Genomic DNA, 24,986 nt, shown 5'->3' with positions numbered 1-24,986 from the left:
CCCTTGATGACACTCAAGCACCAACACATTCAGCGCGAGGGAGGATTCAGTTGTGGTGCGCAGTAACAAAAGGCCGGCCTTGGCCTGCTTGTATTCATGGCAAAGGGTCCTTTTCATGTGGATCATCTTGCAGAAGTTGGAATTGTTCATCTAAAAATCGAAACATTCCTGTCGATGAGGGGACGACATTCCCCGAGCAGCGGGGGAAATTAGGTTCAGACGTGCCCAGAGAGTCTCCATGATCTCTCCATCTATCCGGCCAATGCCTTCAATGAAATTTGACGCATATCGGACATAGCAGCTGTCTTGATGTCCATGCACGTGCCACAAACCGATGCCAGGAATGATGGTCAATTCCGGTACCATTTCAAGAAATTGGCTTCAATCCACCTGAACCCGAAGGTGCTTGTTGTATTGACAGTTGATGTCATAAAAGGTGACAGCCCTGGTAATGCCTTCCATGTTGTGCTGGGCACCCTCACAAAGGGCGTAATCCATGTTCATTTGTCTGCAAACAATGCATGATCAACTTTTGAATGTAGAACTTCATGTTCGGCTTGCCTTTCGCCTTTCTGGAAATTGACCATCGCATGAGGCACAAAGCAGCCATGGCGGGCACAAGCAACTCCCCCGATACCCATCGACTCCAGCTTGTGCTGAGTCACATTTGCTTGATTTACCGCCCAGTGATTGTTGCAGCTAGATTTTTCCAAAGTGTCAGCAGCCTCCGCAAGATGCGCTTTATACCTGTCCTTTCCCACAATGAACCCCAGCCCATCTGCAAGCCATACTTTATCAAATGGCTTGATGGGATGCAAGTGTTCAGCTTTGAAATTACTGTCCATCACAAATGACTGGGTATATTTCCAGCTTGGAGTTCTTATCATCACTTAGGTCACTTAAGTATGAAACTAGACTCACTCATCAAGTGTTTCATTCCCTGACAAGGATATGTTGATCCCAGGCTGAGGACATGTTGGGCAAAACAATCTGAGATCTCCAGCATTCGGGGCGTTGGAACGATGACTGAAGCCATGCCATTTCATGGTCTTCAACTGCCTCCACTGTCGAGTGACTCTCATGAGCTCTCTGTATCGGTCCTTGCCAAGTGCCTTGTCAATATAATGTCCTTTAGATGAAGAAGATATATAATTACTGGAACAAGGTGAGGAAACATGCTGGAGGTCATTCGCCGGAGCTTGCTGTAATAGTTCATTGCGGAGGTGCCACATTCTAGGTTGTCCAATAGAAAATTGTCAAGCACTCTGAAGGTGAACACAGTCTTCGGTTTGTTGAATGATGCAGGGAAAAATCCACATCAAAACATTTGAATGTCCGGACTCATGGCGTTTGGACAATCACAGCATCGAACCTCGAGGCGATGAACTCTGGACTTGTCAATGATGACCATGGTGTTTTCCTTAGGCTGGAACTCTGGTCCCGACACAGATGGTAGATCTTCAGGCTCAAGCTGGTCCTTGGGTTCATCTCCTTTGAACAAATCCCACCTATTTGTGAGTGCAGGACATTCTTTGCCATCATGACTGAGGTGTATGATGAGTCCAATATGAGCGAGACAACTTTGCTCGAAGAACTGACCATTCCATTGACTGATCCAGTGGAAAGGATTGCGACAATGTTGACTCCTGCAACATCCCGTGCAATAGAGTGGCTCCCCAAGACAATCTTGACATTTGTAGACCCCATCCTGGTTGCAGACGATGCATCTCCTATCTTCTGGAGAAGCTTCTCAATCCAGGAGGTGATGCAGATATGATTCCTGCCTTGGGAGCCATTGCCTCAGGTAGTCATTCTAGCTCTGCATTTGTTATACTTAGCAAGGTTTGAATGACACTCCAACAGTTTACATTCACTTGCCATTGTTTTTGGAAGCTGCAAAGGCTCAAATGAGCCTTGGTCTTGCTCATAAGTATTATCAGGACAGTCTTCCCAAGTAGGTGGTGCCGGAACAGGCTGAAGTGTTGGTGATTCCGGGGGAGAGTTAGACATGGACCTGTAGGCATGTTGTTTTGCGCTTGCAAGCGGGACCTTGACCCAAGTTTTCCTACCTTTTCTGCCCCTTGCTTCTACCCTGTGGGATTTTTGCAGCGGGGTGCATAGACCTATCTTCATCTCATTTTTGAATGTTGCAAGAACAGCATTAGCTCAGGAAGGTCGCACAAATTGTTATTCCAATGCTATGTTTGTGCAGTATTGGTTGTTCATTACAAATTTATTTCCATTAATGGCATCATGTCCGATATGGGTTGATTAACCAACTGTTAGGCTTTGGTCAAAGTTGAACTTCGAACCAATATTAGTTACGCCTTGCTTACCCTCAGCACATTCACCAATCAGAGTCACCATGGCAAAATCAGGTCATTCCACTCGCTTGTCTCCTGGAAGACATAGGGCACATCAACCCCAGACACAGAAGCTCACAGAAACCGAAATTTCTGAGCTGAAGAACTACCTTCCTGAGTGGACTTCTACAAAAAGGAGCAAGAAGCGGGCAGTTTTCACTGCAATTGCCAGGGCTGCCAGGTTGTTTGTGCCAAAGGTGGACCAAGGACAATGGAAAAAGAGGAAGCAGGTGATACATCCTTGTTGCGATGAGAAACAAAATTTTTAATGTCTTACACTTCCTTCAATGCTCAGATGTACAAGACTTGGTTGTTCAACAACAAGAAAAAGAAGGAAAGGAAGGACATGATAAAGTATGGGAGGAAATGGATGCCTAGGATGGTGATCTACCAGGAGAATCAGGAAGAGGTGCTGAAGAGGATCGAGGATGAGTCCGGGGCAAAGCCAGGAGATCCTGGTATGTTCAAGCATTATCAGGCGGCTGTGAAGAGAGTCATGGCTGAATTGTCTGACGACAAGTTGGAGAAGGCAAAAGAAACCACCAAAGAATGGTCCAACAACTGTCCTCCTCCCGAGATATAAGCACAGGTCGCCCATAAGAAGGGACCTGCATATATGGAGCACTTTTTGAAGGAGATGTGGAGGCAATGCAGGATGAGAGTGTTTGTGTTGTCAGCTTGGAAGAATGAACAGGGCGAGGTGCTGTTTGGGATGTGAGTGAATTTTACCTGTCATCGCAGATCTTTCAACCCAATATATTTCACGCAGGCATGATGATAATGAGGCATTAGGAGATGGGGACAGCTTCATAAATACAAAGGACTGGGAGGACATCGAGCCAGTGTGGCAGGAGTATGCGCAGGAACAGTTTGGTGAGTGTTTAAACTGTTGATACTGGGAGGGGTGTGTGTTGATAGTCTCTGTGATAGGTGCCGGAGCACGGGAAGGTGGCCGACAGATGAAGGGAGGTCACAAGAGAATCCAAAAACCAGCCTTCGAGCTCGACACTGACGAGGATGGGATGCCGTTGCTTCCGGACATCACCAAAACAAAACTTGAGGAGAAGAAGGCCATAGTCAGGGCTTTTCTCACATCGCACTATTGTGAGTCAATCCTTGCTACATCCAGGACATTATTGAATGCATCGACATAGGGACTTGTTCGGGGATCGACAAGGCAGTAGTGCCATGGAGTGCCATACTTCAATGCCAGGATGACTTTGTGTCACGAAGATATCTTCCGGCGGATGTTGACTTGAAGGAGCCTTCCAAGTTGCAAAATTTGGACACGACAGCCCTCCTCAATTTCTGGTATGCTTGGCAGGAGAAAGGTGAAGGATCAACATTCACGTTCAAAGCGTGGAAGAACAAAGATGGCGACATGGTAGCATCGGTTGTTGAGCATTCCAACTTTGACTATGTAGTATTCCTTTCACTTGTTTGTTTTCTCGGACTCTATACCTTACTACATAATCTTGATGTGCCATATTGTTTGTACCTCAGTGGTTTATCTACAATGCTGAGGTACAGTTCATGTTTCTTCACTTGCCGACACTTACTTATGACCCTTTGTCTCTAGACTCGTGTCATAGGTACTATTAATGTTTAGTGGTTTATCTACAACACTGAGACTTGTGTCATAGCTTCTATTGTCCCACAGGTTATGAGCCCTGGCTTAAACTAAAGCCAGACACAGAAGTTTTGAACATAATTGTCTCAATTGTTGCCCGCCGCTCACTTATCTCATCACTCCTCACGGCGGTATTGTCATGGGGAAACACGACCATATTCCCAAGCTGCTTGGAACGGAAAACTATGTCGGATGGGCAACCAAGATGCAGTATGCACTCGCGTGCGAGGATCACTGGTGTCACATCAACACGAAAGCCGAACCAGGAGATCTTCTCGGTCAACAATCTCACATGCCTGTACCTGTTGATCCAGCAAACCCCACGGCTGCCGAAACAGCGGGAATGCGTGAATGGCTGCTGGAAGACATGAAGGCTAAGGAACTCATAACTCGACGCCTCAGCTCATCTGTTGCATCACTCATCCTGTGCACACACACAGTCACTGCACGCAAGGTGTGGCAAATATTGCAAGAGCATTTCAATCGTACTGACATGAGCGCCCAGTATCTACTCAGACAGCAAGTTCAAGTGTTGCGCATAAAAGATTCTGCGGATGCGACCAACTATGTCGCACAGCACGCTGTCTTCCGCGAAAGACTGCTTGATGCGGGCGCACCCTGGGGTGAAACTGACACTATTTATCACATGCTGATGGGGCTCCCTCAAACTCCCATATGGCAACAATTCAAATCTCTACTCGAACAGCAAATGCATGATGAATCTACGGCTATCACCCCACCAGCTGTACCGACCTTTACCTTCGACAGTTGTGTCTCTCGTATCATGTCTGAGGCCGCACGCCATGTCGTCACTCGTCATGCTCACACCTCCTGTCCAGGATCTGAGTACACAAATGCAGCCACCGCACCAGCTACATCTGGGGTGAACTCAATAACTGGTTTATGCATGCACAAGTATAACCCTCAGGGGATCTTCTGCACCACTCCCGGGTGCAATAAAGGTGATCATGACCATGCCCATTGCTACGGAAAGGGTGGTGGAATGGAGGGACAGGCGCCATGGATGCGAAATAAGAAGCCTAATGTTGCAGCAGTAGCCGCAATGGCAACTCCGGCAGCCGCACCTGCCCCAACTCCTTCAGCTCCCATTATCGCCGCAGCAGCCACAGACATCATCAGTTTAATGCAGGACCTGTCTTTCGCATCCATCACCAAGATTCCAGATGAAATTGCATGTGCCACCAAACTTCCTTTCGCCACCATACTCGATTCTGGCACCACCATTAACTTGGTCAAGGACCGTTGATTCTTCCACACATACACTACAGAAGATCCCATTGATGTCCTCACAGCCAACCATGGCGTCTTACAAACGATGGGACGTGGAACTTGCATTGTCTGGTTCACCATAGGTCAGTGTTGCATTGTCTGGTTCACCATAGGTCAGTGTTGCATCCGTATTTGGCTCTCCAACTGACTTCATGCACCGGGCGCATTACTCAACCTACTTTCTGTCTCATGCATGAATGCCAAGGGCTGGGACGTGAACTTTCGTACCAACATGACGTGTGAACTTGCATACAAAGGTACCTCACTCGGTTTCATTCCCGCTGTCCTGCATGATGTGGGAATCATGCATGGACATGAATACTAGGTGACCCTCAAAAGATAAAGTCTGTTAGCTTAGTCCTCAGACTAGTCAACCCATACCTTGGTTTCAAACCATGGTCCATATTTCCAGTTTTCCCCAAGTTTCATGATCTGAATACGTTTTGACGGAAAAAGTCTAATGTGAGATGGGAATCACATTTAGACCTAGTTGATGTGAGAAGGAAAATGAAGGTTAAGGTATAGCCTTGCCTTTGGCTTATTCACTTTGGCTAGAGAAAACCATAGAGAAAAGTACAAAGCCAATAAAAAACCTATCCAAAAAGACCGTGTTTCAATTCCTGCCAACTGTCTTATTTTTGCTACCTACTTTTCTCTAGTGTTTCTTTACTTTACTTTTTCATTAGGATGCTTTGACTCACCTGACACTTCATAAAATTGTACCCATAGGGTATGATGTCATTATGATGTCATAAGACTCCACAGATACTCCTGCAGGTATTCTGTTGAAAGATATTATGTCATCAAGCTCTAGATTATTCTACTCTACAATGACATCATCCATGATATCATTTCCTTCTAGAATATTCTGCTCCACAATGACTCACTCTGACTCACTCATGGAAGGTTCTGGAATCTTTTGCTCCACAATGATGTCACTCTTGATGTCATTATGATGTCATTACTCCACATTCCAGAATGTTCTGCTCCACAATGATGTCATAGCTCCATCTTTCACAAGTATTTTATTCTTTTATTGGGTTTGACCCAATATTTTGATTGGTCCTCCTTATTTTTTATTGTTTGTGAACCTAGGTTACTTTCCCACACAAAATGTATATAAGGAGAGCCCATTCTCCCCCAAAAAAAATATGATCTCCCATTTGTAGCAATCTGCCTATCAGATATTTCACTTGCAAAGTTAGTCCCTTTGAAGTGAGACAAGTGCAGGGAAAAGAATTCCCTTGAGATTATAAGTTTCTTACCTTAGAAACTTATTTAGTGCTATAGACCAAGCGTTCTTGGTCACATATATTGTCTTTGAGACCCCTTTGTCTCATTGCTCTGTGCCCTTTGACTAAGCGAATCTTAGTCATCTATCATATTGTTGAGACCACATCTCACTAGTTGTCCCATAGACCAAGCGATCTTGGTCAAGTTATAGTCCCCTTTGTTCAAGCGATCTTGAACATATATTGTATATTTGAGATCATTTGTCTCACAGTCAGGTGTCCATAGACCAAGCGATCTTGGTCAGATTTTGTATATTTGAGACCACGTCTCACTAGTTCCAGTATCCAAGTCCAGAGCCTAGAAGGAGATTTCCTAGGCAAATACATTCCAGAAACCAAATTACGTGTCTAGAAGCTTATTCCTAGACAAGAGATTTGAGTTTCAATAAAGAAAAGTAAAGCTCCGGCTAGGTTGATCTTTATAAAAAGATTAGTTTAGCGAGCCTCCCAAGAACTCACACATTATCTACCACGAAATAGGAAAAGTCGTAGACCGTGTTAATCGAGGACTGGCAAGCAGTCTTCTTCAAAGTGTAGTTGTGGTGTCATTACATTTACACGACTTTATATAAGACCCTCGGTTATTAAGACACCGCCACAGGTAAACTGTATGCAGTAGACTTTGACTTCATTCCCTTCACGCCATCAGCGCCCATCAGTGCACTTACACCAAAGTTCGCGGCATTTACGGATGTTCCACTCTCACTGGACCTCTGGCATGCGCGCATTGGACACATTGGTAAGGACGCAGTCATGCGTCTCTCACGAGTAGCAAAGGGAGTGACTATCCAATCCTCTGCACCTCTCTGTCATTGTGAGTCATGCATTCTCGCCAAGCATCCTCGCCAACCTTTCAATCCTTCTGAGACTGTGCGTGCGCCGGCATTTCTGGACCTCATTCACAGCGATGTTTGTGGACCCATTCCCACCATCACTCCTCATGGAAAACGCTACTTCATCATCTTTTTAGATGATCACACACATGCTCTCAACTTACAGTTACTCGCCTCAAAGGATCAGGCTCTGGAAGCATGGCAAACCCTACGGGCGTGGTGGGAAACCATGTCTGGACTCAAGGTGAAAGTTTTCCGTTCAGACAATGGTGGGGAATTCATGAACTCCACATTCACTCTCAACCTCGAGGAAACAGGGGTCCAACATCAATGCTCTGCCCCCTATGCTCATCAGCAAAATGGGAAGGCAGAGAGGGTGATGCGTATGATTGAAGGTCGTATGTATGCGATGCTGGACTTTGCTCGTTTGCCTCGAGGACTCTGGGGAGAAGCCGCTCTCACAGTGTGTTACCTGTTCAACCGCACTGAGTCTCGTGCCCTACCCTCAGGTAAAACACCCTATGAGATGCTGCACAGTGTACAGCCAAATCTGGCTCATTTGCGGGTTTTTGGTGTGCGCTGCTTTGCATGCATTCCTCCAGAGCTGCAAGAGAAACTCAGTCCTCACTCTCGAGAAGCAGTCTTCATGGGATATCCTCCTGGCGTCAAGGCCTGGCAGTGCCGAGATGCAGTGTCTGGAGTTTTCTTCAACTCCAGGGACATCATTTTTGATGAAGGTCTGTCTAATTGTCCATTCCCAGACAGCGACAATGAGGATGACGAGGGACCCTCCTCATCCACGAGACATACTCCCGCACCTGCTCTCGCACCAGCACCAGCACCTCCTGCAATCATCCCCCCTCTGCAACATTCATCAGCGCCCAATCACGTCATCCGGAGATCGAGTCGCATTCCAGTACCTACGGTGAAAGGACAGGTTTTCAAGGGCCTCTTAGCTGCTGACAAGGAGCATCTTGCTTGTCAGCGTGAGGTTCAACTTGCTTGCATCAACGAGATTCCCCCTCCTTCCACTGACACTCCTTCATCATCTGTACCAATTGTTCCCACTCCGACACCAATGCCACCTCCACCCTCCGCTGACCCTGTAGATCCTGATGTGATCGCTCCCGACGACGAGGAGGTCGGATTTCCTCAGGTAATTGCAGGATTGATTGTAATGGGGGTTGCTTGCCTTTCCGTTCGCAGCGATTCCCGCCGGAACCCACTGGCGCATGACTATGACCTGAAGATTCCCCCTGCCACATTTGATGAAGCAATGCGCAGGCCAGACTCCGATCACTGGCTCTCAGCCATGCGAAAGGAGATGAATCTCATGTCCGAGATGTGCGTGTACGAACTCGTCGAGCTCCTGGCTGGCCGTCGTGTGATTCGTTGTCGCTGGGTCCCAGAGTTCAAGAGTGACTTGAAGGGCGGGCCTGTGTTTAAAGCACGTCTTGTGGCTCAAGGATTCTCACAGATCCCAGGAGTTGATTTTGGGAAAACTTTCGCCCCAGTAGCCAAGTCGGCTTCCATCCGCATTCTTACCGCTTACTGTGCAATGCACGACTGGGAGCTTGATTGTTTTGATGCAAAACGCGCGTTTTTGTGGGGTAAGTTGCAAGAAGATGTGTACATGTGACAACCTCCTGGATTCGAGCGTCTCAGCAATGGCCACACGCGCCTCGTTTGTCACTTACTCTCCTCGCTCTATGGACTCAAACAAGCCGCTTACGACTGGTACAAGTTACTCCGTGCAGTCTTGACATCTCTTGGCTTTCTCTGATGTGAGGCGGATTACATGGTCTTTATATTCGACCATATCAATGGTGAAGGGGTGCATGTGATCTGCGTCATAGCCTGGCACGTGGATGACGGACTCACCAGCTCGAATAATCATCCCTTCCTTGACCGCACAAATGAGGCGATTGCAACACAGTTTGGGATATCAGATCTTGGTCCTGTGACCAAGTATCTGGGAATTCAGTTCGTTAGAAACCGGCAGACACGCCAACTATGGCTACACCAGGAAGACTACATCATGTACCTGTTGGAGGAGCATGGAATGACGACCTGCAACCTGGTCTCCTTGCCAATGGATCCTAACTTCCCATTCGGCCGTCCTACAGACGTTTACCTGCATGTCACTGACTTACAGGTCAAGTATCAAAAGCTCATTGGCGAGCTCCTCTATCTCGCAATGTATACTTGACCTGACATAGCTTTGACGGTGATGCGGCTTGCTCAGCACAACGTCTCCGCCGAACCTTGTCACTACTCAGCAGCGAAGCATGTCCTTTGATACCTCACAGGCACCTTTGAGATGCGCGTCCACTATGGCAGTTCATCAGTCAATCCTGACCTGCACAGATTTAACGATTCTGATTGGGCGTTGAGTCCTGAGGACAGGATCTCCATCTCAGGATATGTGTGGTTCCTGAATGGGGGGCTGGTGTCTCACTCCACAAAGAAACAAACTACACACGCACTTTCCTCGACGGAGACGGAGTACATGGTGCTGACGGCGGTGATCCAGGATGGACTTTGGCTCCAATCATTCCTTGGCTGTCTCGCAATCCCAATACCACTTCCTTTACGCCTATTCGCCGACAACGCAGGTGCCATTGCATTATCCAAAGACACAGCGAACCACATTCGTACTAAACACATCGACTTGCGCTATCACTTGATCCGTCAGCACGTCGAAAACGGCACCTTCCTGCCTGTCTGGTTATCAACTCATAAGAACACAGCGGATATATTCACCAAAGTCTTGCCACAACCGTTGTTCGTCGCACATCGCACAGGCCTCACACTCGTATTGCATTCAGGGGGTGTTCCATTGTCTCGTTGAGGGGGTGTGTTGAGTGTTCCAACTTCGACTATGTAGTATTCCTTTCACTTGTTTGTTTTCTTGGACTCTATACCTTACTACATAATCTTGATGTGCCGTATTGTTTGTACCTCAGTGGTTTATCTACAATGCTGAGGTACAGTTCATGTTTTTTCACTTGCCGACTCTTACTTATGACCCTTTGTCTCTAGACTTGTATCATAGGTACTATTAATGTTTAGTGGTTTATCTACAACACTGAGACTCGTGTCATAGCTTCTATTGTTCCACATCGGTCGTATCAGGCGGGTCGCCTTCCCATCGGACGGGTAAAGTCAAAAACACGCAAAGGGTAATCATCCAAAGCCCTAGGGATTCATCCTCCGAACCCAACAGTGATTTCGGGAATGACACTCATCATACGGATGATGATGATGATGATGATGATGATGATGATAATGACTCGGCTGATGGTAGATCACCGAAAACGAGAACCAGAACCGGAGAAGGTCCTTCATCATCACATGCAGAGATGGCAATCCCACCGTCAATTCCGAAGCCTCGCCCCATCAAGCTGGTGAAATGTGGTGCACTGCTGACATTGCGAATGGGAGACCTCCTGGCAGGGTTAACCAATGGCAACATTGGTGAGGTTGACAATGATGTTGCAATGGAAGGGAGGAAAACATTGCCGGCTCTGAAAATGATGCGGGGAAAGAAAGCAGTGATTGAGCCATCGGCGAGGACCACCCAGAGTAAGTCGACGCCAAAGCCATTAGACAGTACTTCCTCAGGTGACAAGAGCGAGGGGAAGGAAGTGATGTACTTATACCACACTGTCTCCCCTTATGTACATATCCATGTCATGCAATGGGAAGTAGGTTATTGGTGCACCAGTGTAGAAAGCTGATTTCCTGCTGGGCTCAGCAGAAATCGTACTACCTAGACAACAAATATTTAGGTAGATCTTAGCACGACCTAGTCTGCTATACTTGCAAGCAAGTGTGTTCGATCCTAAAGGGATTGCTAATTGGTATTAGTAGTAAAAATGTGTCAGTAATGCAAATAACAGAATGTCCGATGGTGCGAAACGATGTCCAAAGGTAATCCGATGATGTCCAAAGGTACTTATCCAATGTCCGAAGCCAAAGTGTGATGTCCGAGATTTCGGACTTTCGGACTTCACGATAATAGGTCGGAAACTTTATAACGAGTGTCGGATTGCGAGCGGTATGTGCGAGTATAATGAGTGACGGAGTATGACGGTGAACGAATGGTAATATTTCGCAATTCAACTAAGAACTACGAGAATATTCTGGGTGATCCGCAGAGTCGGGAAACAGCTCCCAACTACTGGATGATGATTGCTACGGGTCACTACAGAGTATTTAAGTAAGTATGTAGAAATTCGGAAAACTACAGGTGAAGATAGTAGCGATATATTTCGGGTCCAATGTCCTATGTAATAAGACACGAGGTGCTGCAGACATGTAATAACACGGTCCAAATGTCAGAAAACATGCATGGAAATAACTACTGCACCTAGTGAGGCTAGTTCAGATGGACAAGACACGGGATGGACAAGTGCGCTGTGAAGTGCGATCAGGCCGATGCGATGTCCGAAGGTCCGATGCACCGGATCCTGATACGGAGTGGCTCGGACATGTGCGAAAGTGCGTCACACATGTGCGCATATGTTTCGGGTGTTGACATGAGTATGGAAATACGTGGTTTTGAGCCCAATGCCGCGACCATCGCTACACCGGGTAAACCGGGAGGCCTGGTTGATCACATTGAGCCAGAGGTGAATGATCTGTGAGATTTGAGTGACCATGGATGATTAGATTGTCATCATATCAATTGATAAACTCACCGGAAATTTGAGAAAAGACCTCCAGACCATTGGATGACACAGAACATGATTCTGGGCCATCAGCCAGCCCAAGATTTAATTGATCTGAGGATGTCTGGTAAATTGATAAGGTATGATGGATGTTGAACATACCTGTTGACATCCGGGACACGGTTGATTCATCCACATCCATTGAGTTATATTCAGTGACCAGAGGGTCATTGAATCTAACTGTAGCAGGGGAGTTCATGTTCTGTGATGAACTGATTATTGATAACTTCGAAGTTGAACACAAGGCGCCGGCAATTGCCAAAAGTTGAACCACGACCAAACAAGGACAAACAATCAACGAAATTTTACATTGTTAATCACTGATCTTGTTTTTACTGAAACATCATCCTTGTGATAACTGATTTCAACCTGAATACAACTTGATTTCTACCTGATCTCAACACTTTCAACACTTTCAATTGAAATACCATGTCTACTCCAGTTGACACCTCTTTGACCGGCCTCAAGGAAATCACTGCCAAGATCATGGCCATCGTCACCGGCACTCGGCAGCTTCCTCCGGGCCACAGCCACTTTTCTCTGACAACCCAGGTCAGCACACTCGTGGTATGCAGCATTGTCATATTTTGTCCACTTCATTTTTTTCATCATCCGGGTAGGCCGATGCGGTCTGGCAATATGGGAGTGGTCCCTACCTTCCGGGTCTCGTGTGTTCGTGCTCGAGGGAGTTAATTCATGTTTGGGGCATGACTCCTCAGGTCTGGCCCAACTGGCACAGCATTGGGTACAACGATACCCATTTGTTGATGCACCCCTGGCACAGCAAGGTTCTTGCCTGGGAGGAGTTAGGTGATCACACTTTTGATCTCCTGGTCGTGTCCGGTCCTTCAGTAGGTCCAATTCCTGTGGATCTTCCACCCTCACCTGTCATCACCGGGCCTTCTACCAACCCTGCCTCCGAGTCCCAGGAGAAGGGAAAAGGTAAGGCAGTTGTCCCGGACCCGGAACCAGAAGTGGAAGGGAGTCGGAAGAGGAAGTCTCCAATGATTCTGGCACTTCCCTCCCAACCCCCGAAGTCCACTATGAAGACTTGGAAGCGGGCGAAGACCACCGGCCTTGCCAAATTCAAGGTGTTTGTTGAGTCAGAAGATGAGGAGGACTCAGTCACTCAGGTATGTCCTCTGGTTCATTGTTTCATTGTCTTACTCATTTTGTAGCCGATTTCATGTGGGGTTCCGGAGGTCGTCCTCCCCCGGCTCTCCCCAGATGTTGCAAGGACATCTGGATCACCTCGGTCACCCCGGAGCCCAAAGAAGAAACCCTTCGGGCCTGCTATGGTAAGTCGCACATTTGCATCCGGCACTCGGGTGAGTCCTTACAATGTGCCAGGCAATTGCCGGCAAATGTCCAGAGGTCATCGAGCCCCCTCAGGCAACTCCCGAACCTCCGGTAGAGGCACCCCCAGTCATCGACGCTGGTGATATACTCATTCCCGGACCCGTAAGTACACCATTGAGACTTGGTGTGTCTATGAACTGATGTCTTGCACAGAATAACCCTTGCCAGGCTTGCCACAAGATGGAATGGCCCTGCGCAACTCGGTTTGACAAGAGGACCGGTGCCCCATGCATGTCCTGTGTCTACTGCACCACCAAGAAGATCAAGTGCATCTCCGTGAGTATGGGAACCCCACTGAAATGTGTTCGAGGTCAATCTGTCACCTGGACCACCAGGAGGACCAGATCCAGGACCCCTTCCAAAGCTCCCTCCAAAGCTCCGGCCACCTCGCAAACCACTGGCCGGATGCAGAGTCAATCTCGGGTCTCTTCCGTCACTCCCAGTCCATCTGGTGCCCAAACACCAAAGGTGCAAATACGCGGTCGCAGCAAGACTGTCACTGCTGCCAAGGAACCTACACCTGCACCAGCTCGTAAGTCACCCGAATTTTCTATGTCCATCTGACATAATGTTCCACCTGTAGCAGTCCCATCTTCGACTTCCAGAGTTCCTCGTTCGGCACTCAATGTGCCAATGCCGGATTTGCATGCCATGGCAATGGCAATTTGGGAGGGTGCAGCTTGAATTGCCACTATCGAGGAGCGTGTTGTTGAGCAGGATGCTAAGATTGACACCCTGCAACACCTTCATGAAGGCCTTCGACGTGAAATCATCCTCCAGCACCCAACATTTCCACTTCCAGATGCCCAAGGTGATGCAACATCATTTTTGCTTCATCAACCCATCCCTCCGGCCATGTCAACCCCTGCATCCGCACTTCCTCCTCTCATTGACCTGTCTATGGAAGGGATGGAGCCCAACCCCCCCAGCCTCCAGGATGAGTCTGTCATTGACGGACTCATATTTGAGCTCAACCAAATTCATCCTGAGGTTTCACAGATGCCTGGCAAAATTGTGAAACTGGATGATCTGGGCAATCTTTTACCAGAGTATGATTCAGTTGAAGAGATGGATGTTCAAGTGAAGGGTGAACCTTCTGGTGAGGATGTTGACATGACTACATAATTAAATAGTCATAGATGTATATGCGATGTTTTCAATCAATGTTACCTTTGTTATCATTGACTTATTGATTCACCGAGTGCCGAGTCGAGGCCTGGTCGCCACATCATTCGAGGTTTTTGACAGTGGAGGTGTATGGAAGATGTTAATTGGCAATCCTCTGTTGGAACAACTCAGCGCGGTACACGACTACGCAACAGACCAGATTTCTCTTCCTTCTTCTCCTATCCCAGTTATCATTACTAACATGTACAACACATGGGCTAACAAACAGTATGTCTTTGAACTAACCCCACAGGTAACCCAACATCAACTGGACGCATACACGACGGCCTTATCAAACGCAGGAGCGCACATCGTGGTAGCCAACAAACGCCCAGTAATATCCATGGCAACCACACCCTTATCAGACACACCATGTTCACCAGTCTCGTTCCCTCCAGAGTCCACACCGAACACACAAGACGACAAGGAAAATAATGTCTGGCAGGTACACGTGGACACCAACGAAGTCCTGGGTGAAATCCCTGACTTTCCGAAGTCAACACAAACCACCAATGTGTTCACTCGTCATTTGGACCCATTCAAACTGGAGCGGGTAGCAGAAGTGATGCGATCCATCACGATAGGAGAGGATTTGTCAGAAGAACAGAGACAACAGGTGCATGCTCTATGTGAGGAATTCGCTGACACATTTGCTCTGGCAGTTAGCGAAGTCTACCCGGTGACCTTCAAGACCTTCAAACTTACCTTCCCAGAAGGCACCACCTTTTCCACTAAGGTCAACCAACATCTATTAACGCCCCCACAATGAGAATATCTCTATGAATGACTCAACAAGCTTGAAGTGGCCGGTATCATATGGAGGATAGCCCCAGAAGACGTTAAGGCCGCAAGCCCAACGGTGTTGGCCCAGAAGGTGCATGACTCGGAAGGACCGTCTTTCGAGGAACTACTTCACCAAGTCAACGATCAATGTTGACAACACGGTCTACCAGTATGGGACGACTTACCTCCAAGACCACCCCCAATGGAAGAAGGCAAGACCAGAGCAACCGCACCGCCCAAATGGAGGGTGTGCCAAAACTTTGCAGAGATCAATCAAGTGTCCCAGATTCCACCAGTGCCACAAGGGGACATCAGGGCGAAACAGCAGAGATTATGTGGCCATTGATGGGTAAGTATCATCAACTTCACGGCTGGCTTCTATGCGATACCAGTGGACGAGGATACACAGCCCTATCTGTCGTTCTACACAGAAGGAAGAGGGTATGAATGTTACTGCAGAATTCCTTTTGGACTAACAGGAGCACCCACAATGTTTGGAGACATGGCGGCCATCAGTCTTAAGGATCAAATCGGGCTACTCTACGAGCTATACGTTGACGACTCGGGGATGGCAGGCAGCGACTTGATGATAAACTGAAGAGACTCTGTAAGTTCTTCGAGCGAGTCAGGAAAATGAGGTTGTCACTATCACCATCCAAGACACAACTATTCATGAGCGAGGTCGTGTTTGCAGGAGCTCGGGTAGGAACAGATGGCATCAAACCAGACAAGGCTAAGCTGGCAGCGGTAGTCTAGTGGGAAATACCCAATACCGTTCACAATCTTATGCAGTTCTTAGGGCTAACTGGCTATTTCAGGTCCCTCATCAAGGATTACGCGAGAATTGCAGCCCCATTGACAGACTTAGTATGGAAACTGGGAATTCCACCGGGAGGGCCTCAAGTGGGCAATCGCAAGTACCGACAACATCTTCGACTAACGAAGCTATATCAACACTGGGGGCCACGACACACCAAGCCTTTATGGCGCTCAAGAAAATCCTAACGTCCGAGCCTGTCCTCAAAGGCCCTCACTTTGACGGAACTCCCTTTGTAGTGACCACAGACGGTTGCAAGGACGGATATGGTGCTATTCTAGCACAGAAGCACACATCCACCTTGCCATCAGGTAAAGTCGTCACAGCACTGCACCCAATCACATATGCATCCAAGTGCACATCTCCAACCGAAGCTAAGTACAAACCATATATTCTAGAATTCGCTGCGCTAAAGTTCGCACTAGATCAGTTCTCAGACACAATCTGGGGCACACCTGTGGAGATTGAGATGGACTGCCAGGCCCTGCGCGACACCTTACTTAATCCCAGGCTAGGAATAGCCCATGCACAATACACCGCGCACACCTTTCTCTCATTTGCTTGAACCTATCACTAATTCACATGTACAGATTCATGCAGCGTATGTAGCGCAACAGCGCACAGACGCGTTAGCCAGCAACATCGCACACGCCATCCGACGCAAAGCCATATTCAATTGTCGCAGTACTAGGATCGGTCGCAGGAGAAGTGACATTCAAAGCAGGTCAACTAGTACAAAGTTACACAAGCGAAATTGAAGGAAACTTTGCCACTGCGCAGAAGATCCTACCTCGTTGGTCCGCACCTCGATGTGTAGTAACACGAAGGGCCAACTCATATCAGCTATCTACACTTGAAGGCTACCCCATAGCCGGATGGTTTCACTGCTCAAAGACTATGTCTTTTCATACCGCGCACAGGATCCATGTTGGATGAGATGGAGAGAGAGCGAGAGCAGGATGGAGAGAGAGAATCAACAGAGAGCGACATAGAGGTGGCAGATATCGGGATGGATGGCGAGGACGACGAAGAACGGGATGAGGAAGACTAGAAGACACTTTGATGGCGCGTTTCATCAACAACGCTTCGAGTGTGCGACCCCGGGGTGTCGCAAGTCCTGGGGGGGTATTTGTGGTGGTTGGGTTTGGTTTGGGCTTGGTTTGGGCTTGGTTTGGGCTTGATCTATCTGGTTGGGTAGGGCTTGAGGGGACTGTAACTGCGAGGTTATAGGACTTAGGGGTTGTAGAGATTAGGGGTGTTTGGAGTTGTTAGGAGTTCGGGAGTTGCCGAGAGCAGACTTGAACCATTGAAGTACATAGAGATACATTACCTCTACCATATCACAGGTGCATCAGGGCACTTCTGTCACCGTTCCACCATCTATACAGTAAATATTCCACCGCTTTCTCGGCCCACCCGTCTACAAAATTATTCCTGTATGTCAGCCCACCTGGCTATGCAATGTACCTTTACATCGGCCCACCCATCTATACAATGTACCTTTACATCAGCCCACACATCTATATAACAATGATTGCCTCTCATCTCCCTTCAGCCTAGCTGTCTATAATATACATGTCCATCCTACTGTACATATTCCCCGGATGGGCCCACCCATCTCCATCGGTAAAAATATTCATCCCGGCCCATCCGACATCATCGAGCATATATATAACATTGGCATAGATGGGCCCACCTGTCTCCATCGGAAATAATATTCCCCCCGGCCCATCCATCAACATCGGGGATATACATCACATCAGCCCATAGTCCGCTGGCCCATCTTATACGGGATATTATGTAGGTCGGGTGACCCGTATAATATGGAATTTGTCACTGAAGGGGCTCACCGGTTGCCCTCTCCCAAAAGCAGCCTGGGGATCCGCAAGATACCATCAAAAAGAGCAGGAAGATCAAGAACAAAACTCGTGAGAGCCGCATGAATTACGCAGTGTGGCTCAACCTGAGAGCATATCGAGTGACTGTGGATGGTAACTCAGAGTTGGGGTTCGAGTAACCTGAAATGGTCAGTGGGGCATTCTCTGAACTCCTTCAGTATTCCTGATACGACAGTCATTAATTGATATTGACTCAGAGTGTCTGAGTCTGACTTCGTCGCCAACAATTCCTTTTTCGCTATATATCAAAAATGGGTAGAAAAACGCACCTTATCAATCAAGGTCCCTATAATTTGCAGCTTGATGGAACTTGGCAAGGACTCCATGTACCATTCAATCTCACGTGGAAGTATTCACGTAGATTAGCTGTGGCAGTATCATATACGAGGATGACTCGAATTCAAAGTGGTATTTTCAAATGATGATTCAGTGTCTCTCAAAATGATAACCCAAATTAGCATACAACATTGTTATAAAAGTACCTCGGCATTTCGAACTCAGTCACGGTGTGTCTACAATCACTACTACCAGAATGCAAGCTTTCACTGGTCCTTCAAGTTTTGCTAGAGGGCCTCTAACCCTCACCAACGGGACGACTCCTTTTTGCAATACAGGTCATCCTGTCTCATGAAGCATGCGTACCAAACACCGTGCTAGGTCATTGTCATTATCTGACACTAGTGCCCACAGTAACAGTTCATCCGATGACAGTATGAATGCTCCTATAACTCCTCTCCCAATAATCCGCTGTCTATCTCATTACGTGCAACATGAAACAACATGGCAAAAGCTTTACCAAAGGGATGGTCCTACCACATTAGACCGCCGCTATGCTGCAAGTCAACTTTGCCCGCATGATTCTATGACTTTGGCGGACGTTCAGAAGGTATGTCGATCAATGTACGGGTTGCTGCTTATTAATGAACACAATACAGGGCAAAAGTTCACTTGAACGGTGTAACAATGGTCGCAGCGCTGGGCTCGGAACCAACTATTTTGATACTGATGTCAAACAGTATTTGTCCGATGCACTTCCGACTACCCTGACCTGAGTCCGACAGTCCGATCCCGACCCGACGCACTTTCCAACAGTCCAACGCATGTCCAATCCCGACCCAACATTCCCGCACATCGGACCAGTCCTCCCTATGTCCTGTCCAGTCCCATCTATCCCCACTAGGTGCGCATTTACTCCTTTTGACTTGCTAAGCATTGTATACAGTGTTATTACATGTTTTCTCATGGTCCGCAGTACCACATGTCCTATTACATAGGATTTCGGACCCGAAATATCGCTACTACTCTCGCCTATAGCAGTCCGAATTTCTACATGGTCACTATTTAATATCTAGTACTTCCTACCTATTGCATTACTTACTTTTCCCTACTCAGTAGTAGGATGGAAGTCATTGGATATTAGTAGTACTTGATTGTATTGCGAAATATCTATCCACTAGTTAGGTTACAATCAAGAAGAAGGGAATGCGGATGGCCCGCTTGATAAGAGAATAGCCAAGTCTAGATGAGTCTAGAATTGGCGCTATGGTTACAGAAAGAGAAAAATAAGTAGGGTTAAATGTTATTGTAACAAAGCTCTGGTCATGAAGGAAGCTGATGTTGAATGGAGGCACTTGCATGCTCTAACAACAGCGTGGGAAATTCACGCCATGGAACAATACCAAAAATTTCTTTACTTGGTTCTTGAGGACGACAGTCAAACTTATGCCAACACTGTTTCAGAACCTCTGATTACCTCCATTCAAGAGTTCTCTAATTACAGCACAGAGGACCTCCAAAGTTGCATAGAATACTGCAAGGCCACATATGGCCCTGATGCCATGTCATTCACTGTCGGAGATAGCCAGTTGGATCTCGTCGAGGACATTGCTTGTGCTCATTTTGGTGATGATTCAGAGGAACGCTCGAGTGTCGATGGTTCCACATTTTCGTGTAGTAGTAGGATGTTGCTGAATTCCCCCCAGTTTGATCAATAGCGTAAGTAATTATTATCTTTCCCATGATAGCATAAGTGTGTGCTGATTTTCTATGACAGATTGGGATTTGCAGTAGGGTATGGGCTACACACAAGTCATACACTTCTCTTCTAGCTTTCCCTGTAATAGTTTTATTGTGCTTGTGTGCTTGTTTCTACACTGTCTACATCATGGTAGGTAGTCGTAGGCTCATCTACTATCATTAGTTACCAGCAATTCATGTTACAGTACTAGTTATTTATTCTAAAAACCTGAATGGATGTATGGTATCATTCATCAAAGCATCATGACTGAGAGTACTAATCAGTTAAGACAAGTGACCTTGAAAGACTTATGGCAGCCTGTCACGGTGTCATTTGTGACGTACTGGTGTGTTCGTATCTGAGTCATTCGACTGAGTCTACAGTAATGACACGGACTCATTACTCACTTGTTAATATTGCCTCAAACTGTCAACCATTGTCTGTTGGACAAATAGTACTGTTAAACTTAAGTCCTACCAGCACGGTCACCGCCAACTTGTACTGCCATATTCAAATCAGACCTAGCGTGACCGTGTGACACTTTGCTTTCACACATTCACTTCATCATCACTCCCTCAGGCAATCTCAAAACATTGTACTACTCATCATCTGCAACCATGGTGAATTTACGAATCTTCCATTCTGAATGCGTATTTTCTACTAATGTTATCCTAACATTTACTAGGTGAAGAGTGGACTCTTGGGCATGCTTATCGGCAGTGTTCTCGGCTTCAGCATGCATATGCGCCTGCAGAAGCTCAAGTTTTGTCACATCACGTAGTTTGCAGGTTTAGGACTTCCAGCCTACTCGCTACCAGCGTGATGACTGCCAGGGGAGGTGACTGCTAGTCTGGCTTCAGCATGATGCACTGCGTTCAATGGGCATCAAATTTATTTAACTCCAAGTTTCAATTTGAAGTCCAAAACTTTGAATGATTTGTCTTATTGGACCATCTCAGAGAGTCACTGTCACGGTATGCATTGCATTTATCATTGAATTTCATTCCTAAGCACACATCTATTCAGGCGTGGGCACAATGACTCGGACTCGAGCATGGTTCATATTCAAGTTCCCTCTCTTCGAGGACCCATATTTTTCGGTCATTTCCATTACCGAACTCAGGGTCAGCCACGTACTCATACTAGTAGTATGCTCGCCGGTGTATGCAGTCACTAGCCTCGGACTCAGGCTTTTTTTATCAGTCACAATTAGTATTTGTTGCCTCTTGCACTCTCAACAATCTGCCATTATCTCTTATTGTACCCTACGTGTATTGTGAACAGTTCTCTGCTTCCGAGTCACAATCTTCAAATGTGTGGCTAGCTACAATTCCTGTTTGGTTCACGATACAACCCCACCCAAAAATGGACCTCAATGCTCCACACTGTTCGCAAACTTTGATTCAGGGTTGAACCATCTATTTCGGTAGAACTGGATTGAACTGGAACACAGCATCACAGGAACTTCAAGAATGGTAGTGGGAAAGTTACCTCAATATGACGGTCAGTATGCATTTGGAAATTTGCCTTTTCTGAGGGACGCCTCAAAAGTCCTTTTCCCTAGATTGGCCTTGAAAATGAAATATTTACAGACCCGGGGTCTTGCTAATTGCCACTAATTCCAGCCACATGCATTGAGGCTCAAATTCAATTTATCGGCATTCTGCCCCTCGCTCTCAAAATCTCCCAGCCCCACTAAGGATATGTGGCATGTCCCCATTCTCGAACATTTCTCAAAAGGGCAAATACCAAGCATCAATGCTGTGCAAAAGTCACATTGTTGATCGCTCGGTAAATTTTGCAAATGCGCCCAGACTAGTAGGTAAGGTTTATCATCGTTATTCAATACATACATTGCATTGACTTCGTAGAGAGCCATCTCAACCGCACCATGACCGCAAGCTCACTTACCTCAAGGTAAGTAGCGGCGATCAATCTCAAAGACCGCCCTTTTGAGCTATGTCAAATGGGAATTTAGGCAAGTGAATGCTTCCCGTCCATCAGAATGCAATCTTTCTACAGGGGTTCGACAGAAGTTAAGTTGTGTGAAGTAAACTGATGCAGAGCCTTGAAGGAGCCATGACAACTAATATCTAGTAATAGTGTCCAGCATTTCATTATTGGCCAACACGCGCGAGGTCCCATCAAAACTGAAGTTCAATCTGAGCCTGGGGCTAACATAGAAATCCTGTTAGGCCTCCCACTCTGAGTCGTAGTCTCGCAACTCTACGACATTTCCACTATCGCTAGCGTGGCTCGCCCTCCAACTTGAAACATCACAGGTTACAAAAGTTACTACTACTAGTAGGTGAAAGTTCTATCCTACTCCGGTCAAATGAGCAACAGTCTAATGTGAGTCAGGTCAACAGCCTGACTCGAAGCACTAGTATCAATGGCAGACCCATCTGAGTCATCCGAGTCTGACTTGCCAAGCTGGTCCCCGCCAACCTCCAACTCCATAGAGCCCGTATTCGATGATTGGTATCAATCATTGTATGCAAACCGATTGCCACCCCCACCGCTGGGCCAACCATCTAACTCCGTGCCTCAAGAGCTTGGCATATCAGTAGATGTTAGAAGCAGTGTGAGCACACATGACAGTAAGTTTAGATCTCATTGTGATATTTCTGTTGTTCTCATTCAAATCTCTCAATATATAGCGTTAGATGACCATGCCATGACATTTGGAGGAGGCAGCAGCGACCATGTCAACTTTGACATGTCACCCAGGCTGTCGCACTGGCCACAGGGCCAGCCCCCCGCCATGATGAATAGGCAGGCTGTTGTCTTTGCAACACCCCCACCATCATCGTTCCGATATCCATTGAATAGCCATGTTCAACAATCCCTATTCCTTGAGTCACAGGCGCCTGTGCCAGGCACAAGTCAAATTGCCTCAGAAACACCACTTCCATCACTGTTCTCTAATTCACAGCACTTTAATTCTCAACATGCTGTGTCTGCTACGCTGTCGCAGTCGCAGGCACCCATGGGTACCAGGCATATTATCTCCGAAATACAGTCACTACCATCATTCCCAGGTCCAAACTCATACTCCAACTCTAATGATCAATGCATCGCCTCCAGCAGCCACGTTGTCCCCCTTCCGGTGTCTCTCGAGTCGAATCACATCCACTCTTTGCATACTGGCCCTTCACTGCAGTGGAAAGCGCTCTTAGGCACCAGCACCCCAAACTTCGAGGTGCCACCCAGGCTGCTGCAGGAGTTTCATTTTCAGAACTTTTCACAGGCACCAACGAGCAACAACAGCTTCAATTTCGAGTTGCTACCTCGTATTCCGTCATCATCACTTACATTGGCGCATGAGCTCAATGTTCAGAATACAGGCTCAGACGGCCCATTAGCAGGCAGCAGCGGCCGTCGCACTGTAGACATTCAGAAACACCGGTTCTCTCCATTGCCAGGCTCCAGTGACATGAACTTCACCGCCATCCAGGACACCATAACTGAAAAATTAGGTCATGCCAGGTGCGCGAATGTAAAATATAAGAAGCCCACCTCGAAACCCCTGAAATTTATTCTGTTCAAACATGCTGCTCCACGCGAAATACCACTATACACGGAACCGGTGTTGGAATCAATCATGGTGGCAGTGGCGACACTCGATGAAATGAAGGCATATTCTCACAACCATATGTCCATGCTTACCTTTCAGAATGGCTTTTTTTGAACTGAAGTTGAAGTCTCTGATATGGCTAACAAAGCACTAGCTGCTGCTGCTGTTAAACACCCCGGGGGTATTTCGTTTGTACTACAACTTTATTCCATGACTCACCAAGGAAATATGATAGGGAACCTTGATAGGTGGAAGACGTCTCAGGATGGCACAAGCTTTATCAACAAATTGAAGTGCATCTCCAAAACGATTTGGGCAGACTTCGAGAAGTCCACTAACATCTTCGTCTTGCCCGCATATGAGCTATCTCTAAACCCAATGCACAGCAAGGAACAGAATGCCACATTGCATATCGCTCACACTGAAACTCTCTTGACTAATCACACATTTCTCGATGCATGGATTATGGTTAGTTGATTACTGCCCACATTACTCTCATTGATTCTGTTTCAGCTGTTGGACAACAAGAGTGGGCAATTCAAGTGGTTTTGTGTTCCATTTGGGCATGGTGTGGTTGTCGCCTTGATTGAATACATGTTGGTGACCATGGGATATTCCTGGTCAATTTCCTTTGGCGAAAGCGGCTGGCAAAAACGTCTCCAAAACACCATCACTGCTATATCGACAGTGTATCATTCAGCGTTGCTGAAATTCAAAGGTGACTCGGGCTGGATTGAGGCTGGTGCCCCAGATGACACACAATATCTACTTTTCGTACAGCGCATGTCCTTATTGTCTGAAGCAGACAAGTGGATGTTCGAGCAGTTATTAGATGGGGTCTGTCAGGCTCTTTCACCTTGATGTACACTTTGTATTGTAAATTTGTTCTATCAATGCTTGGAACCCCGGTTGTATGTTAATTGCTATTAACTTGGGTGTATTTTTATTTATACTAAGCTAATGGGTCGTGTGATTCCCAGCGTCGTTATGAACGACATGACAATTGAGTTTGAGTATGTCTCAAATACTTCCATGTTGAGTGGGCATGACTTGCGCTGGTCGTTGGCAGCCGTGACCAGTGTGTTTTATTCACGTGTTAGGGTCCATGTTTTGGGCTCTGGTTGCTCCTATAGTGGAGTAGGGCTTACTTAGCAGGCAACTTAGGTTTCTGAGGTCTTCCTTCTCTTTAACCTTTCCTGTCGCCTTGCTAGGTGAGCTTGTCGTTTA

General features: G+C 46.9%; 6 protein-coding genes across 6 annotated transcripts; 5 read left to right on the top strand and 1 right to left on the bottom strand.

Moving 5' to 3' along the window:
- Positions 1-500: 500 nt before the first annotated feature.
- Positions 501-1,411, bottom strand: EDB93DRAFT_1242006 (uncharacterized protein; the record flags this gene model as incomplete). The annotated part of the gene is made up of 4 exons (XM_041451954.1): positions 501-870; positions 922-1,100; positions 1,157-1,265; positions 1,326-1,411. The coding sequence occupies 4 exons, from the start codon at positions 1,409-1,411 to the stop codon at positions 501-503; spliced, it is 744 nt and encodes a 247-aa protein (XP_041304879.1).
- A 129-nt stretch (positions 1,412-1,540) lies between these two features.
- Positions 1,541-1,958, top strand: EDB93DRAFT_1253170 (uncharacterized protein; the record flags this gene model as incomplete). The annotated part of the gene is made up of 2 exons (XM_041453413.1): positions 1,541-1,762; positions 1,839-1,958. 2 exons carry the CDS (start codon positions 1,541-1,543, stop codon positions 1,956-1,958), a joined length of 342 nt encoding a protein of 113 aa, XP_041304878.1.
- A 407-nt stretch (positions 1,959-2,365) lies between these two features.
- EDB93DRAFT_1253169 (uncharacterized protein) lies at positions 2,366-2,946 on the top strand (the record flags this gene model as incomplete). The annotated part of the gene is made up of 2 exons (XM_041453412.1): positions 2,366-2,593; positions 2,659-2,946. The coding sequence occupies 2 exons, from the start codon at positions 2,366-2,368 to the stop codon at positions 2,944-2,946; spliced, it is 516 nt and encodes a 171-aa protein (XP_041304877.1).
- Positions 2,947-2,979: 33 nt separating this feature from the next.
- EDB93DRAFT_1253168 (uncharacterized protein) lies at positions 2,980-4,047 on the top strand (the record flags this gene model as incomplete). Its single annotated transcript, XM_041453411.1, has 7 exons — positions 2,980-3,077; positions 3,133-3,236; positions 3,294-3,467; positions 3,518-3,801; positions 3,867-3,887; positions 3,943-3,955; positions 4,007-4,047. The coding sequence occupies 7 exons, from the start codon at positions 2,980-2,982 to the stop codon at positions 4,045-4,047; spliced, it is 735 nt and encodes a 244-aa protein (XP_041304876.1).
- Positions 4,048-10,387: 6,340 nt separating this feature from the next.
- Positions 10,388-15,604, top strand: EDB93DRAFT_1298964 (uncharacterized protein; the record flags this gene model as incomplete). Its single annotated transcript, XM_041454651.1, has 18 exons — positions 10,388-10,395; positions 10,515-10,993; positions 11,433-11,468; positions 11,489-11,630; positions 11,799-12,053; positions 12,129-12,221; positions 12,305-12,405; positions 12,584-12,693; positions 12,762-12,809; positions 12,861-13,274; positions 13,320-13,439; positions 13,492-13,602; positions 13,654-13,776; positions 13,912-14,032; positions 14,087-14,173; positions 14,255-14,599; positions 14,634-15,403; positions 15,464-15,604. The coding sequence occupies 18 exons, from the start codon at positions 10,388-10,390 to the stop codon at positions 15,602-15,604; spliced, it is 3,504 nt and encodes a 1,167-aa protein (XP_041304875.1).
- A 6,970-nt stretch (positions 15,605-22,574) lies between these two features.
- Positions 22,575-24,900, top strand: EDB93DRAFT_1106204 (uncharacterized protein; the record flags this gene model as incomplete). Its single annotated transcript, XM_041447595.1, has 6 exons — positions 22,575-22,782; positions 22,843-23,671; positions 24,008-24,227; positions 24,273-24,596; positions 24,717-24,837; positions 24,860-24,900. The coding sequence occupies 6 exons, from the start codon at positions 22,575-22,577 to the stop codon at positions 24,898-24,900; spliced, it is 1,743 nt and encodes a 580-aa protein (XP_041304874.1).
- Between the last annotated feature and the right edge of the window lie 86 nt (positions 24,901-24,986).

The sequence above is a fragment of the Suillus bovinus genome (assembly GCF_016758785.1).
Source record: "Suillus bovinus strain UH-Sbo-P2 chromosome Unknown EDB93scaffold_55, whole genome shotgun sequence".
Lineage (NCBI taxonomy): Eukaryota > Fungi > Basidiomycota > Agaricomycetes > Boletales > Suillaceae > Suillus > Suillus bovinus.
This window is presented reverse-complemented; position numbering and strand designations above follow the sequence as displayed.